The sequence below is a fragment of the Cucumis melo genome, chromosome 3 (genome assembly GCF_025177605.1).
Source record: "Cucumis melo cultivar AY chromosome 3, USDA_Cmelo_AY_1.0, whole genome shotgun sequence".
Lineage (NCBI taxonomy): Eukaryota > Viridiplantae > Streptophyta > Magnoliopsida > Cucurbitales > Cucurbitaceae > Cucumis > Cucumis melo.
Window position 1 is genome coordinate 16,904,543 of NC_066859.1, and position 17,801 is coordinate 16,922,343.

Genomic DNA, 17,801 nt, shown 5'->3' on the forward strand with positions numbered 1-17,801 from the left:
GTGAAAATGCTCCTAAGGGGATTGTTACCGGGAATGGCCTTAACAAATAGAATCATGGTACTAAGTCGACATGGGCTTCGCTTTTTGAGATGTCCAGTAAAGGATCTCTTCCTTATACTCCGCCTAAAGCAATCGGGGATAAAGTTGTTGTCGTTCCTCCTGAAGAAGTTATTGCTCAAGGAATTCGAGTGTGGGAAAATTCCTTAGTAGACCAACTAATAGATAATGCCTTATGCTGTTATACATCGGTTATTGAGAAAATCTAGGGGAAAATTGAAATGCCCACGATTACTATTGTGGAAAATGACCTCATTTCTTTTCAATTTACACATCCAAAATTAGTGGAGTGGATTCTGTCGCGCGGACCTTGTCATCTAGGTGGCAAACCTATGCTGCTCAGAAAATGGACTCCAGGTATTGTTCCTAAATCCTTTGCTTTTAATTCAGTTCCTGTTTGGATTAAATTTGGGAGAATAGCTATGAAGTTGTGGATAGAAGCAGAGTTGGCGGTTGTTGCTAATATCGTGGGTAAACCCATAACTTTAGACTTGGCCGCTAAGGAGCTACGTCAGCTTTCTTATGCTTGTGTTTGTGTAGAACTACATGTGGAATCTCATATGCCTGTTGAAATTACTGCTAATCTTAGAGGAGTGGATTTTATTATTCCAGTAAACTATAAGTGGAAACCACGCAAGTGCAATTTGTGTTGTGCCTTTGGGCACTCTAGTGGAAAGTGTCCTAGAAGTGTGGAAAGTAAGGTTCTACAGGAGGAGGTTGTGAGGAAGATTATTCCTGGCAAAAGGGATGAACTAGCTAGTGAGACATGTGGGGAAGTTGTTCTAGAATCGTTTAAACAGTTGGAGGAAGGTGAAATTAGGAATTCTCCAAATAGGCCTAGTCGTCAAGTGAAGAAGGAGGTGGGTAAACGAGATGAGTTTATTCTTGTTACTCATAAGAAGAGGGAGTTAGTCTCTGTTAGAGATTGTGGTAAAAGTTTGGAAGTGACTATACCAAACTCTTTCGGTAGTCTCTTAAAGGTGGGTGACGTTGACAAATGGACATTAACTATTGTAGAGGGCTCACCACCGCCCATACAGGTGGATGATGGTGTTGTTGCTCTAAGTGGTGTTAGTTCAGAGAATGGTCCTGAGGGAATACATATGCTTGATAATTCTCATGATTAGTTGGTGCACTTGGAACGTACGTGGTTTAAATAACCAGGTGAAGTGTAAGGCAATATTTGATTTTTTTTTTTTTGGGTCGTCCTATGTGGGGTTTTGTTGCCTCTTGGATACTAGAGTTCGCGAAAGTAATTTTGAGACAGTTTCTAGAAGGTTCGATAATTCTTGGGACTACTCTTGTAATTACAGTAACAGTGGTGTTGGTCGGATTTGGGTGATGTGGAAGAAGAATCGCTTTTCTTTTTCTACTCGTGTGGTGGATGAGCAGTTTGTTACTGGTACGTTAACAGATATGTTGTCCGGTGTTTGTGTGGAGGTGTTCTGTGCATATGCCTTTAATAGTAATATTGAGAGACAATTGTTGTGGCATCGGTTAGTTCAGATTACTTCTGGTTGGTCGAGCCAAAGGGTTGTCATGAGAGATTTTAATGCTATTAGAGTGCATTCTGAAGCATTTAGGGGGTCTTCTATTCAGGGTGAGATGGAGGATTTTGATCTAGCCATTCGTGATGTTGATTTATGGAGCCTTCGGTGGAGGGTAACTGGTTCACTTGGACTAGTAAGGTTCATGGGTCGGGTGTATGCTGTCTGGATCGTATTTTGGTAAATGATGACTGGTTATCTACATGGCCCAATTTTGTTGGTTAATGTGCTACCATGGGGTATTTTCAATCATTCCCCTATTTTATTATATCTTAACTTTTCAGCAGAATAGAATAGTAGTGTCATTTCGATTCTTCAATCATTGGGTGGAGGACCCTTCCTTTATTGAGGTGGTTTCTAAGATGTGGGGTTGCCATGAGGGTGTCTCACCGTTAGTGAGTCTCATGAGAAATCTTCAGCATCTCAAACCTACCCTTTGTAGGCATTTTGGTAGGCACATCCAGTGCCTCATTGAGGAGGTGCATAATGCAAAGGAGGCCATGGATAGGGCTCAGAGAGAAGTAGTGTTGAAATTTATGTCCTAAAACTCATACTTTGTTATTTGATTCAATAAAGTTTATTATTGAATGCTATAATCTTAAAACCAATAAATATTAAGGTCCCGAGGCTATTTTACTGAGTTTGTCAATATACTTGATCTTTATATAGAGACATAAACATGGATTAAGTTCGAGTTAATAGCCCAAATAGTCTATAGTGTATGAATAAGGTTGGACGCCTTATTCTGAAAAAACACTATAGATGCGGCTCACTCCGTAGTTAGTACGAACGATGTAATCATGAATCGTTTATGTAGAGACATGGGAGTGGGGTCATCCTATGTAAATGGTTTGCATAAGACTAGAACCCCGAAATAGTCACTTTTAATTATAATACCGTAAACTATAAACTGGCTATTTCAATTATGATGACCTCGGTAACTTGATCTTAATCCTAAGCTAACTATGAACTTCTGTTCATTAGATAGTATCCTTAGATCTGTATAGATGAGGGCAGCTCTTCATTGCTGACCCAATAAGCGTGGATAACTAGAGACATAAGGTGCAAGATGGAATTCACTCCAACACAATTGTCTGTACTAAGGTGTTTTAGTTGATCATAAGGGGATACCTCTACCTCATAATAGTTCCATTAATCATTTTTTAATTTCAGTTTAATAAAGTGAACAATTATTTCCTCAAATAAAAACCATCTTTAATAAAATAAATTTGATAAAAAAATGTTTTTAAAGGAGTGTTGCAGGTACTAATTAATACCTTCCCTACACTCAATGATCCCTTAACTTTACTATGAAAAAGCAGACCCTTTTTCTTCTTTCAAAATGCGTAATCAATTGCACTAATGATATGGCAGCTTCAAATCTTTCAACTCAAAAGAGGCCTTTAAGGAAGAATGTCAATCACTCGAGATTGCCATCACATTGCAACATAGAGCTTTGAGTTCAACCTTTCGGTGTTAAGCAGTATAACTTGAAGTTATAGCTACGTAATGTTTTAGTTGGGTCAATTGTATCATAGAAGAATATAGACATGTCGGAACATAAAAGGTATTCATTGTTTGATTTAAAGAAATTCAATATACATAATAGAGAACTTGAATCACCTTTAAATCATTGAGAACTAGAATGGATCCGACTATTTACGCTTTTGTTTCTCAATAAATATTTCAGTTTTCCTCTATTATTAATTCCCCAATAATGTCACTGTTAAACTTTTTGAGATGTTATATGCAGTGTATGAGATCATTTGTATTCTCCATTATATGTACCTGAGTCTATTTTGCAGAAGATTAAACGTTTGCAGTAATTACAATGTTCATTTTCTTTCACTACTCACTTTATTAATTTGTGTTACTGATTGATTTGCTTCTAAGGATATACTCTCTTCATTAATAGTAATATTTGGTAAACATCCTTACATTGAAGAGGGGGAGGGGGCGGGGTTGGAACTTTTTTTTTCACTTGCACCAATGACTATTGTGCGAACGCAGGGTAGATAAAGAAAAACATTCTCACTATTTCTTTACAATAAAGAAAAGTGATTCAAGAATTTTGGGTTTAGTCATCTATTTTGGGTTCATAATATAAAAAGCTCAAAGGATAAATATTTTTTACTCATCTAGACATTCCATACACTACAAGCAACAAAGAAAAGACGCACGATTCTATAACATTTGTTGTGATTAGAACATACAGACGCACACTACAAAACCCCAAAGGCATCCCAACAAATCAGGTCTGGAGTTCGGTAGGATTACTCCTCTAACACAAATATGATTAAAGATCTTCTCCTTCCAACCATTCGAACCTAAGAAAGAACACCAGAATTGGCAACTTAAGATGTTTCACTCAAAAAGAATAAGCGTTACCAGACGAAGAAAAAACAAAAAGGTGAGTAAACACCCTCATAACTTATTCACATACCAATCAATCAACAATATGAGGAGGTTAAAAGAAAAGTAAGGAAGCATCAGGATATTACCTGAATTGATCTAAATACCCTGTTTCTCTATGAGCTTTTTGTATGATAAGACAAATTTGACTGCTACTATCTCAAGTCCTATTCTCAATGCCTATTGCTGTTTTTTGGGGTCAGTTGAAACATCAAATCCGGGAGGAATGAAGACTATATCATCCCATGTTGAAATGGAATTATCCTGCCAATGAAACAAAAGCAAAACTTTGATCATGATTACAAGGTTAGCAACAATTTTCGTCCCTTGATAGAAAGTTCTTTCTAAGGGGAGAAGAGAGTTATGAGAAAATAACATTGTGAACAACCTCACCTTCATTCCCTTTATAATTTCTTCAAAAACAGCAACCTACAAGGTTCAGACTAAACTTTAAAAGTTCCAATCCACACAACTTGCTTCACTAGCTACAAGCACAAAGACTATACCTGTATATCCCCCGGTCGTAAGGCAGGATTAATTTGATTTTGTTCACGACATGCTGATTGTAGAGAATTCTCCAAATCCTCCTAAAAAATGCAGAAATGAGAGTAATATCCATGAATCCATGTAAAGATGATACTCCAAGTCAAAAAAGACCACTCTTCTTAACAAACCTTTCTAAAAAAGGCAGGACGGTAGCTCTTGTTCTGGCTCCTCAGTACCAAACTCTTCGACTATGAAAAGTGCATTAACTTGATTACATCAGTCCCAAATGTTTTGAGACCCTCAAACAATTAATACTAACCAGATGAAAATAAAAACCTACCCATGTGCTTGCAACATAACAATAAATGAGGAGAATGGAACTTCATATAACTATGCTTCAAAGTTTGAAATTAGGAAATATCATCAAACTAACTAATTTTTTTTCTTCTTTCTTTCTTTTTCTTTTTTTTTTTTTTTTTTTTTTTGGGGGGGGGGGGGGGGGAAGGGAAACAAGACTTTTCAATGATAAAATGGAAAGAGAAAGGAGACTAATGCTCAATGAAACAGGAAAAAGTAAAATAAAGCAATTATAGTCATTACAGCTAGATATAATTAATAATAGCATTCAAAATAAATGTCAAAGCCCTTTGTGTCAGCCAAGAAGAGCGACCAATTGAAATAAGGGTGAGAAAAAGCCCAAAACTTCAGATTCAACATCTCAAAATGAATGAAGAGCAATCTGAATATCCATAATCCAAGACTTCCTTTCTTGGCAGCCAAGAAACTGAAAAAAACGCTGGGAACCACATCTCCTAACTTCAACCAATTAAGCTTACTTTTTCTGTCAGATCCCTTTCCTAGGTTATTATAACTCTCCATAAATTCCTCAACCCATTTTCCACCTAGAGTGATTAAGCCAAACATTAACAAACTTGAAAAGATCAGCCACTATTTTTCATTTCCTAAGAGTAAGACATAGAGAAGTGGTAGCAAGTAATCCTTTCAAGTACCAGGGCACTGGCAACTGAAAACTTGGCAACGATACCATCTGAAATAAGAAATCTGTCGTTGAGGGTAAGAAGGAATAGAATGAGTCTTCGATCATTCCACAAAAGACCACCTGATTTCCTATGAGCTTCACCGAGACTTATGACAATGTTTGATACCAATTTGTTAAGGTTCTTCAACCTGAAACTCAGAAAGATCCCAGCAATGGAAAAAAAAAACAGATGCAACACTCTGCTATAATATATTGCAATAACAACCAAGAGTTCTACAAGTCACAATATAATTAAAGGATGAACATAAATGGAAAGCAATCACAGAACAAAGATGGAAATAAACCCAGCTCGCTGAAAACTTCTCTCTTAAAAGCTTAGGGCAGCTTTTACCAAAATAAAACCTACTTTTGCAATCCCCAAAACATTTCCCTTTTATACCAACATCAAGTGGGCCCCTCAGGTGATTTCTTTCTCTCCAATGGCCTTCCTGATTGTATCCCTTGGTTAATCTCCCTTCTTGCCCCTTCTCTTGTAAGTGAGAAGTATGGGGGGCCTAACAGAAAACTAAACCTCCCGTTTACTCTCTTCTATTGCAACCAACTCTGGATTTTTATTTTAGGAATTTCTTTAAAGCCACACGATTAGAATAAAACCATTTAATTTCTAACATTTTTACACAAATTTGAAGGTACATTTGATTCCTCAAATTAGAAGCTCAGCAGGGTTCTGAATCCACGATGACTTGGCTGAATCTGACTTAGACCTTTCAATTTATTAACTTATAAATTGTATTTGAAACTCCAATAGGCATTCTGAGGCGAGAAGCCTCTTGATTGCTTGCAAGAAGCAACCAAGAGGCCAAAACAAGAAGGGAAACTAATAATGGTACAATAGAAATTATTTAAAATAGACATAGAATCTCAGAGCCTTCAAGCTTTAAGAACAATGAAATATATGAAATTGAAAACAGCTAAAAAAACAAAATAATCAAACAATATCCATAGTGCCTACAATTTTATTTTAAAAATATAGAATGATGAACCAAATAAAGAAAATTAAAGTCCTATTTGATAATCATTTAGGCTGCATTTGGTAATCATTAGGTTTTTTTGTTTTTGGCTTTTGAAAATTAAGCCTAGAAACATAAAGTTTTTTAGAAAATCAAATAAAGAGATAAAGTACTAAAGGGTTTGTATATATCAACACTTAATTTTACTTCCCTAAAGAGAAAAGGTTCTGATTTTCTTATTCAAAAACAAAAAGTTATATTTCTTGTTCTAAAAGGGACAATGGAAAAACAAAAGAATAAAACAGTACCAACAGCCAAACAGAAACAACCTAATTTCGATATTTGATAGAGAGAGTGGGACCAATGACACCTTTAGAGTTAAAGATAGTTGGAACAGTTAGTCAAAGGCAATGAAAATATTGTGGAAGAGGGCATTTCTTTTATCCCTAAAACTTAAACCGATATAGGGATGCATAGATTCATGGACCCCGTGCAAACTTAGAGGGAAATCAAAGAAGATAAACTATTTTCCTTTTGTTTACTTTCATAGACACCGTGTCACAAGGCCTATACACGTAGACGTAGGAATTAGAAAGGGAGGGATGAGCAAAATGTTGTAATATGTGAAGAATGACAGTCATTTGTCCGTGTGAGTGTGATGTTGTAGGGGCCATAGAATTTCTGTTAGTTAGAGGAAGTGTGAGTTTTATCTTGTAAAGAGGCATTCAAGATCTATTATCCCTCTCCTTCCTATTTTGAAGTTTGAAAAGGAAGAGCCCTGGAGCTTCAACGGCTAGGAGGGCAAACTAAAAAGAGTTGGAGCGAGGATTTTTTATAGGAATGTTACAGGACATAAGGTACTCAAGGTACATAGGTAATTAGTTAGGGAACTTGTTCAGGCGAATTATTACAATTAGAGGAAAAGGATGTAGATAGAGAATAGTTCAAAAAGCTTTAGGCTTGAACTAGTACTCCACAAAGGGAAGTTTTTGACTAAGAAGCACATTCACATTAGTTCGTCTAATCTGTCTGTTGGAATGCCTTGAATTTGTACGTGGTACTACAAGCAACCAAGTAAAAGGGTCTCATTGACAAGTTATTGGGCCAGATTCAAAGAGAGCACGCACTGGTGAGGATTTGGGGGGCAACGCTGCTGAAAGCTCTTCAATTTTCGTAATTGAGCATATGTACTTACTTATGCTTTATTTATGATTTTGACCCTAGTGTTTAGAGAAGTGGAATATATAAACTCTCTAATCTAGTGGCACCATATTGTATTATGAAAAATTCTCTCTAATAAAATTGTTCACCCTCTACCCCATGGATGTAGCTAACACGCCGTTAGTGAACCATTTATTTTTTTTGAAACAGAGACAAACTACTTTCTCAATAAAAACAACTCAAAGTACAAGAGAGTTATACAATGAGCATAATAAAGAAGCCTAGAGAGCAATAAGTGAGGAGGGATCACAAGGTGCACCTGTACATCTCAAGACACCCCCTTAGCACCAAAATAACATATCCCAATTAAAGCTAGAAATAAAATATCCCAAAATACAATGGAGACTAATACAGAGAGCTGAGACAGATAAATAAAGAAAATAAAGAAAGGGAAATGGGGCAAACACAGTAGTACAAAGGCTGAGCCTATAGACAAAAGCAAAAGCAGCTACTGTGTAAACTAGACCAAAAGAAAATATAAGCTATGCTCCAAAGAAGGCCAGCCAAAGAGGGGAAACGAAGCTGTCAAAATGCAAAACAAAGTCACCAAAACAGAACAGGGCCTATGGGGATGGTTGAAAGATAAAGACTGCCCAGTTGAGACAAAGAGCTTGAGTGGAGTAATTCACAAAATGATTGTTTAGAGAGCACCAAGCTGCTGCGTTGCATTCTTTTCAAAGACACTTACATAATAACTACTAGTAACCACACTTACATAATAACCACACTTACACAATAACTACTAATAACTTCCTAAGTATCTGATTACCCTTATACCCCTAACCCTATACTAATCAAATTACCCTTATACAAGATAAACTCATGGATACTAATCTAGGTATCTAACACCACCCTTGCTGATCTTTTCTTTAGCAAACTCTAATACTGAAAAGACCCCCTGAATATGGCCAGTGATTGTAGTTTAGGACTCATCCGGACTTTGCTTGAAACTTTGAAATTCTCAATCATCCTCTGTCAATGTCCCTGAATTTTTTGAAATAATTCTCCACCAGAATTCCGAGTAAATCAGATATTACTGACTGAGTCCATCTGAGTTGGCTAACGGAAATAGAAATGCTTTTGCAAGCTTCCACATCTTCAATGAAACAACTAACTTCCTCTTTCCAAATGCAGTTGTGGGACTGATCGATTTTGCAACTGACAACCTCCATGTTGTGCTTTGAGATTTGTCGAAAAACTCTATTGAAGAAACTGGCTATGGGAACGGGGAGGAGAAGAGAGAGAGGAGAGAGAGAAGGGAGAAAACTTACCTTTTACATTTGTAAGCCTAATACACAATTTTTCTCTATCAATGACTTGTTAGAGAACCATTTATATCACATATATCTCTATGTCAATCCCTATACGTTTTGTATATTGCTTAATTGTTGATTTCATAACAGTGTCCTTGTCCGACACTTGGAACTCTAACACTTGGACACGTATCGAACACTATTTAGTTCAGCAAATTATGTAGACATGCATGAAACACTTGTTGACTAGACTAAACGACAAACTTACAACCATAAGAATTATCAAAAAATAGAGACGAAGAAAGAACACAATGGAAATAAAACACGATGACATGGAAACCCTTGTACAAGGAGAAAAACTACGGTATAGATGCTTCTTATTATTTTTTGATGATAATAAAGGTACCAAAGGGAAATATATAGGCAACACGAGCCTAATTAAAATAATAAAAAATTAGGGCAAAGTAAATCTCAACTACCCTTGGACTTTCAATATGACTCAACCCCACTATTTCTAACAATAATAAATTTGAGTGTGAAATACGTCAAACCAAATTTTAATGCATCAATTCATTTACTTTGAATTTTCCTCTAGTACAAAAACTGTATCATTGTCGTGTTGTCCTAGACTTAAAATGACATGCCATCGTGTTTGTGTTGTGTCGTACTCATGCCTTGTATTTGTATTTGTATTCTTACGGTTTTGAAAGTTGTTCTTGTTTCTCTCCTTTCCTTTCTAATTTATTTTGAAACTGTCTTAAAATTGTAGACTAAGTCTTGGATATTTTATTTCTTGTTTTTTGAAATTTGACTTCAATTTCAAAGCTACTTTTATGATAGGGTAGGAAAATTTCCAAAGTACTTTTGCAAAGTAAAACCCTACAGAAAGAAAACGTGGTTGTCAGAAACAAGAAATGGGAGAAGAAAACAAACAAGCAAACAAACTCGTTAATTAGGTTGTTGGAACTTGTACTGAACAATGCAACAGAACTTGCACAATAGCAATGCATTGGAACTGGACAGCAAAAATGCATTAGTCGCAACGTCTCCCCTCTTGACGCCTCAACGGATCAAAACTTTGAAAACGATTTTTTTAATTAAAATAAAATAAATATTTTAAAAATAAAATATTATTATTTTATTCTTCTCCTCACCACAGCTCGCCCATCCATCGGACGAACGAAGCAACATTTGTCTATCTTCTCACCCCTCTAAAATATGGGCACCGCTTGGAGCCAAAACCCACAAAATAAGGTAAGAGTACGTAAAGAAGCTTCCACCTTGCATTCTTAGCAACGTGGGAATCTCTAACTTGGAATGAAATATTAATATAATTTTTTCAAAACAAAATTTTCATCAATATAGGTCTATATTTCCCAAGTAAAAGGTTAGCAGATTCCTAGCAGTACTGCTTTCTCTACCATTGAATGAGGATTGCCTGGTGATCAACAAATGAACTATGAATAACGATTTTAAGTAACAAAAGTTATAAATTAACCTGGAAAACAGGAACCCCAGAAAATTCATCAGCAGAAATGCCAGCCTTCTTTCTTTCCTACGCAGGCAAATGATTAGTGTCAGAGTACAAACAAGAACATGTGATAAGTAAAGATGATGACATGTGCATAAATTAACTTTTGGGCCTTAGTCACAACCATAAGAAGATAACGAAAAATAGCAATGGATATTCAGTACTATCGTGATTTGACAGAGAAAAAAGAACGTCAGAAAACTAAATTCAAAAACTATTTCCCGCTGTCCATAAACACCATAGGGAGAGAGAGAGAGAGAGAGAGAGAACTTACAGTGAGAGCATTTTTCACCTGAGAGCATTCTGGAATTAACCTGAAGGCCACCCCATTGACATGAAGCTGAAAAACCTGCAAAAGAAGTCCGTCGCAGTCCCCACAACAACTAGATTAGAAAAATAAGAGAAGTTTATATTATGCACATAAAATATAGGGAAAATTAGAAAAAACCCACTTTATTCAAAGCAACAGGCACCACTTTGGAGCCGTAGTGCGCTGAAGGATCCATGGTTCCAATATGTTGAAGAAGTGTTTCTGCGTCGTCCTTCTTAAAGCAAAAGAAGCCGAGAGATTTTTGAGTGGAAGCACCAGAAACCAAGACGAATTCCTCAGAAGCATTGCTAAGAGCATAAACAGGAATACCAGCTAAGCGCTCTTCAATGGCTTCCGTTGACAAGGAGAGAGGAGAAGGGGAAGAAGGTCGGGAGAATTGGGTTTTGGCAGTTTCAGGAAGGCGAGCCCAAAGGGGGTTTTTATTAGGAACGGAATCAGAGGGTGAAATTGTGGAGTGAAGTGGAGGGTTGGGTTTAGGGTTTAGAAGGGTGGAGAAGGTAGATTGAAGTTGGGTTTTAAGGGGAAGAGGGTTGGAAAGGTTGTGAAGAAGGGTAGAGCAGTGGTTTTGAAAGCTGCTAAGTGCTTGAGGCAAGTTGAGGAAAGAAGATATTGGGTCATTTCCGTGGGAACTCATTTTGTTGAGAGAGAGACTGAGAGAGAGGGTGAGAGAGGGAGATTTCAACAAACTCAGACTCAACGCCCCACCTGCGTTTTCTTTATAAGGGAGACTAAGCAAGGAATCAAAGTCACCCACCATCACGCAAAAGGCTCATTCGAAGGATTTTACCCAACATTTCTGATGATGATAATAATAATAAAATAATTTACATAAATGTTAACACATGTAAAATATGTTTACAGTCTTCATAACAAAAAAAACAAAAATTTATGAAATCAGTAAAATATTTTCATAATTTTCGTATCTGTCCTTTGAATATTGCTAACTATTTATAATTTTTCTTTTTTCTTCCTTTTTGCAATTTATTCATCTTTTCATCTGATTTTTTTCATTTCCTTTTCCAGAGTTTCTTTCTTATTTTTCTAAGCAATTTATTCTTCTATTTAGATATTTTGTTTCATCTTCACCATTTTTGACAAAAAAATTTTAAGCTACTTCTTCTTTCTATATTCAAGAATATCAGGATCGTTTAAATATCATTTTGATATGATCTAAACGATCCTTTTACCATGGTCAACATGATTGTTTAAATTTGAAGTCCTTTTTCTACATGATCGTAGTGATATGATCTAAATAATCGCTTACATAGTTAACATGATCATTTAGCATGGTCAACACGATACATGTATCATCTCACAATCGTTTGTTATGATCAACACGATAGTTAAATTTGAAAACTTTTTCCTCATCTTTAAAAAAGAACTATACGATTGTGTATCATGACTGTAGTACACGATCGTTTAGAAGATGATTGCTCGCTCGCACATGTGGCCAATTAATCATGTGTTGTCTTGGGCTTTTTTGGTGTTTCTCATTGTACGCCCATGAGCTTTTTCCGTTTTTAGAACCATTCAATACGGTGTAAATATTTTACCAATTTGTTATATTTTAATAATAATAATAATAATAATAATAATAATAATAATAATAATAATAGTAGTAGTAATAATAATAGTAGTAGTAATAGCACAGAAGAGATTAAAAGGTGAATGGAAAAAAAAAAGTCGAACTACGTTATGACTTGATCTCTATGTTATAAAAAGGGTACGTAGGTAGCTTAAAGTTCACTTTAAGTTCAGTCGCACAAAAAAAAATTATTTCTTCATTGTGATGATGTAAGCGCATAGTAAAAGATGCGTAAACGGTACAAAATGAAATTCATGAGCACTCAAACCAGAATAAGAACATTCTCATTATTATTCAACAAATTCTTACATTTACAAGAATACAACTAAATTAAAAAAAAAAAAAGAATGGGGGCAAAAGGGGCAAAGTTAAACCTTCCACTTGAAGTTCTTAAATTCTTCGTGTGCAGCGTTCAGGCTCTTATGAACCGTAGCTAGGGCCTCGGTGGCTTCTTTGGTGACAACTAAGATGTTTAATAGTCTACCTATTTAAAGTGCGGCTTCGCCTCTTCTCCAAATGTTGTCCAACGAACTCTACTCCTCTCTGATATGTTGCAGACGAGGATCTTCCCATGTGTTTCGACAGAGAGAATCCTCATCTTCATCTTCTCACATGTATTGCGATCGAAAGGATCTACATCATCATCTTCTCAAATGTGTTTCTGCCGAGAAGGTCATCGTCTCAAATATGTTGCAATTAAGAAGGTTGTCGTCTCAAATATGTTGCAACCGAGAAGATCGTCGTTCTTAAATATGTTGCAACAAAGAAGATCGTCATCTAACATATGTTGCAGCCGAGAATGTCGTCGTCTCATATATGTTGCAGCCAAGAATGTCGTAATTTTAAATATGTTGCAATCAAGAAGGTGGTCATCTCAAATATATTGCAACCGAGAAGATTGTCATCTCAAATATATTGTAGCCGAGAAGAACATCGTCTTCATTTTCTCACACGTGTTGCAGCCGAGGCGATCAACATCTTTATCTTTATGCGGCGCAAGCAATCATCATCTTCAATGCGGCGCAGGCGATCATCATCTTCAATGCAACGCGATGCAGGCGATCATCATCTTCAATAACATAGCACAGACGATCATCATCTTCAAGGTGACACAACCAAGACGATCATCATCTTTATCTTTAATGTGGTGTAGTAGAAACGATCATCATCTCTATCTTCAATACAGGGGCAGCATAAACGATAATCATCTTCATCTTAAATGAGGTCGTCATCCTTATCTTCAATGCGACACAATAGAGATAATCATGATCTTCATCTTCAATACAGCGCAACAGAAGCGATCGTCATCTTCATCTTCAATGCGGCGCAGTCTAGGCGATCATCATCTTCAATGCGGCACACACGATGATCTTCTTCAATGCGACACAGTCAATCTTTATCTTTAATTCGGCGCAGTCGAGTCCATCTTCTCTTGGTTGATTTCTATCAGAAAGTACTACGAGGTGTCGAACTCCGGACAAGCATCGTTCTGTGAAGTAAACCATCGTTCTGTAAATGAAGATCACCAGAAGCAAGTTAGTACTGATGACATGATCTCGGAGCAAATAATATATGAAAGCAAAGTAGATGGAGAATGGCGTCATGATAAAGTTGCATCGTCTATCATGAACAAACCTTAGATGTTGGCGAAGCAATAGGGCGTCATGATAGAGTTGCATCGTTTATCATGAACAAATCCTAGATGTTGACGAAATAGTAGGATGTCATGATAGAGTTGCATCGTCTATCACGAACAAACCCCAAGAAGCAGTAGGGCGTCATGATAGAGTTGTATCGTCTATCATGAACAAACCCCAAATGTTGATGAAGCAATAAGACGGGCGTCATGATAGAGTTGCATTGTCTATCACGAACAAACCCCAAGAAGCAGCAGGACATCATGATAAAGTTGCATCGTCTATCATGAACAAACCCAGACGTTGACGAAGCAGAAGGGTGTAATGATAGAGTTGCATCGTCTATCATGAACAACTCTAGAAGCTGATAGTCAAAGAAGCAGGACATCGAGGAAACTTCATATATACTTGCATTGGACCAAAAAAAAAAGTCATTAATAATAAATAAAAAAAAAGTTAACCTTTGGTAGAGCTCCAACTTGGTGCGAACCAAAAAAAGACGAGTGAAAAAAAAGAAGAAAAAACAAGAAAAAGAAAAAAGTTAGAAAAAGAAAAATAAAAAAAAGAAGGAAAAAAATAGAGAAAAGGAAAAGAAAATCGAAAATGGTTAAAAAAAAAGAAGAAAAAGAGCTAAGAAAAGAAATTAAAAAGAAAAAAAAAAAGAAAAAATAAGTAAAAATAAGTAAAAATAAAAGAAAGAAAAACGAAAAAGAAAAGAAAAATGAAAAAAAGGAAAGAAAAAAAAAAAGAAAAACGGAAAGAAAAAAAAAAAAGAAAAGAAAAACGGAAAAGAAAAAAAAAGACAAGAAAAAAACGAAAAAAGACAAGAAAAGAAAAAACGAAAAAGAAAGAAAAAAGAAAAGAAAAAAACGAAAAATAAAAAAGAAAAGAAAAATGAAAAGAAAAAAAAGAGAAAAAAATCTGACGTTCTATTTCTTTCTCTCTAACGCCAATTTCTTTCTCTCTAACGCCAATTTCTTTCTCTCTCCCTTGGCTTGCCAAAAGAAAAAAATCTTAAAATTGACGAAATTGAAGTTTTCGTTTTGCTGTGAGGAATTACAGCTTGAAGCTTAAACTTTTTTTTTTTAAAAAAAAATATTATCTTCCTCTCAGCCGAAATCCACTGTTCTCCCCGCAAAAAAAAAGTAGGCACCGGTCATTTTCTTTTCTAAGTATCGAGAAAAAAAAAAGTTGGAAAAGATGAGATTTCTGAATTACTGTGAATTTTGTTTTAAACCTTATTCCTTAGATCGAAGGTAATAAATCACATTCTCAAACTGATTAGATTGGGTGAGATTTTAGGAGAGAATACGCAACCTCCTCTATTCTGTTTCTTTATTTAAATAAAATCTATTCTATTCTATTTCTTTATTAAAAAAATTTCCTCTATTCTGTTTCTTTATTAGAAAAGAAAAAGAATAGTTAAGGAAAAAATAATGGCATTCTGTTTTCTAAAAGCCTTAAAAAAAGTTTTTAAGTCATACCCCTCACATATCCTCCTCATAATTAAACCTAAAATTGAAAAAAAAAACACCTCAAACCTTGAAAAACAATTCCCTCGATCTTTTGTTTTTTTCTCGTCTATTGGAAGAATTTATTCCAAATCATAAATTCATTTCAAATTAAGTAAAAACAAAAAAAAATGGCAAACTTTTCAAATTCTAAGTTTGGAGGCAAATCAACTAGCACATTTTGCTAAAAATTCAAATTAAGATAATATGCAAAAAAGAGAAAGAAAAAATTCAAAACTTTAACTTAAATTCATATTTTGATGAATTGACAATATTTCAACTTTATAATATTAAGTCTCAATTTTTCCATTAAATTCATTGGTAAAAGAAAATCCAATTTCATTCAAGTTTATTTTTGGCAATATTAAAAGTAAATAAATAAATTGTGAATTAAAATTAAAATTCACTACAAAATTAATATTGGATTGTATCCAAACTTCATTTTAATCAAACTTATGTCCAAACGCATATTGTGATTAATTTGATGTATTAACTGGAGCAAAAGTCAAGAACAAGATCACCCGCATTTTTTGTTTCAACTTATCGTTTTCAAGATTCATCCACCCATACACGTGCACAAATCTCGAAAAGGGGGCATTTGTTGAATAAGAAATTTTGACTAATTAAATCGTGTCACGTCAATATAGCAAAATTGTGATGATTATAATTTGACTGGATTTGGGTTGTCAAGTTTTCTCACATCCAACCTAGTTCAAGCCCCGAAGAAAATTGGACCAAAAAATAATGGGCCAGAGCCTGCACAAACAAGTGGGCTCGTGCTCGAACCTACTAAGAAAATGGGTCCAAGCCCAAACCTGCCAAGAAAATGGGCTCGAGCCCAAGTTTGCCAAGAAAATAGGCCCAAGCTCAAGCCCAATCGATAGATGGACCCAAGCCCAACAGGCAGATGGGCCCAAGCCTAAGTCCAAGCCCACCTAAAGCCCATGGATATCTCTTTAAATAGAGACCTTCCCATTCATTTTGAAGATCTTTTGGTTCAAGGAAGAATTGAAGCTCTGAAGAATTGAAGATTCAAACTTCAAAAAGCTCCCAAGACGTACAAGTTCTTATCAATTCTAGAAGATTGAAGCTCGAATTGACTTGCAACTACAACTTCTTGAACACCGAAGATCAAAAAGTTCTAAGTTTAAATTGTATTTGAGAGAAAACATCAAAGGAGTAAATACTAGAGATTGTATCCAACACCATATCAATCAATACAAAGTTCAATTCCACAAATTACATTTCTTTTAAAATCTCGTGTGAACAACCCAATCTTTATTTCGAAGCTTTTTGTTTATTTTTTTTCATCCCCCAACCTATGCCTCCATACATCCCTCTGAACTCCTATTTTTTTTCTCTCCCTTTCATTTCAATGTGTCAAAAATTAAAACTATGAATATTAAAAGAACCCGAACCAAAACTCCAGTTATTTTTGTTCTAACAAAGATCCTCGGAGGTACACTGCTCTCCCGTCTTTTATTACTTGCATTTCTTTGTTTATCTTTTTAATTCAAACATGTTTCTTAGATTTGTTCTTGCTTTCTTATTTAGGGCATTATGTTGTTGTTCAATTTTTTTTCCTTGATTCCCGCTACCCCTTCCACGAATTACCCAGATTATGGTTTTTCATAGAAGAGTCGAATACACAGCGACTTGAATACATCACAAAATCTCATACACCCTCATTCTCCAAGACCAAATAGAATCAAACATAAACAAGAAACAAAAGCACAAATCAGAGTTCAATGCTTTGAATCTAAATTAAACTTGAGAAAATTAACACCAAAAGCATTTAATTACATTGTAAAAAGAAACTAAACAAGAAATTCAATGGCTTACCAAGAGAAATTGTACAGAATTTGATGAAGTTAGTTACAAAACAACAACAAGATTGAGAATGTCCGAAATGAAATGAAAGGGAGGGAGATAGAGGAAGGGAAAAGGGGGGTTACAGATGAGGGATGGATGGAGGGAGAAAAGAGAAAGGGGAGAGAGAAAAGAAACAAAAAGAAAAAAGAAAAAAAATTTATATATATGTATGTATATATAAATAAGACCACATAATAAAAAGGGTCTTTTTAAAAATATAAAAAAGCAGCAAAATATTTACACTCTATAAAACAATTCCAAAAACCGAAAAAACCTAAAGACCCATTGTGTAAAATATCAAAAATGCCCCATCAACCACGCCTTCAATAACGCACGCGTATTATATTT

The 17,801-nt window shown here is 35.4% G+C and overlaps 1 protein-coding gene across 2 annotated transcripts; it reads right to left on the minus strand.

Moving 5' to 3' along the window:
• Nucleotides 1-3,620: 3,620 nt before the first annotated feature.
• LOC103502243 (protein TIC 22-like, chloroplastic) lies at nt 3,621-11,637 on the minus strand. Of its 2 annotated transcripts, XM_008466111.3 has the most exons (8): nt 10,970-11,637; nt 10,792-10,866; nt 10,485-10,541; nt 4,691-4,750; nt 4,523-4,603; nt 4,410-4,445; nt 4,106-4,280; nt 3,621-3,931 (listed from the first exon to the last, which is right to left on the minus strand). In XM_008466111.3, the coding sequence occupies exons 1-7, from the start codon at nt 11,603-11,605 to the stop codon at nt 4,197-4,199; spliced, it is 1,029 nt and encodes a 342-aa protein (XP_008464333.3). In that variant the 5' UTR covers nt 11,606-11,637; the 3' UTR covers nt 3,621-3,931; nt 4,106-4,196. The 2 variants fall into 2 exon arrangements, with proteins under 2 accessions (XP_008464333.3, XP_050938539.1); XM_051082582.1 differs by lacking the exon at nt 4,410-4,445 and having other exon boundaries at nt 10,970-11,551.
• Nucleotides 11,638-17,801: the final 6,164 nt, after the last annotated feature.

What these genes read in the sequence shown, in the direction of transcription:
- LOC103502243 (XM_008466111.3), bottom strand. Translation starts at nt 11,605, where the DNA reads ATGGTGGGTGACTTTGATTCCTTGCTTAGTCTCCCTTATAAAGAAAAC. An exon ending in TGCCTGTTGCTTTGAATAAA is followed by an intron (nt 10,867 to 10,969) that starts GTGGGTTTTTTC and finishes CTTCTTTTGCAG; the next exon opens with GTTTTTCAGCTTCATGTCAA. An exon ending in GTCCTGCCTTTTTTAGAAAG is followed by an intron (nt 4,604 to 4,690) that starts GTTTGTTAAGAA and finishes TGCATTTTTTAG; the next exon opens with GAGGATTTGGAGAATTCTCT.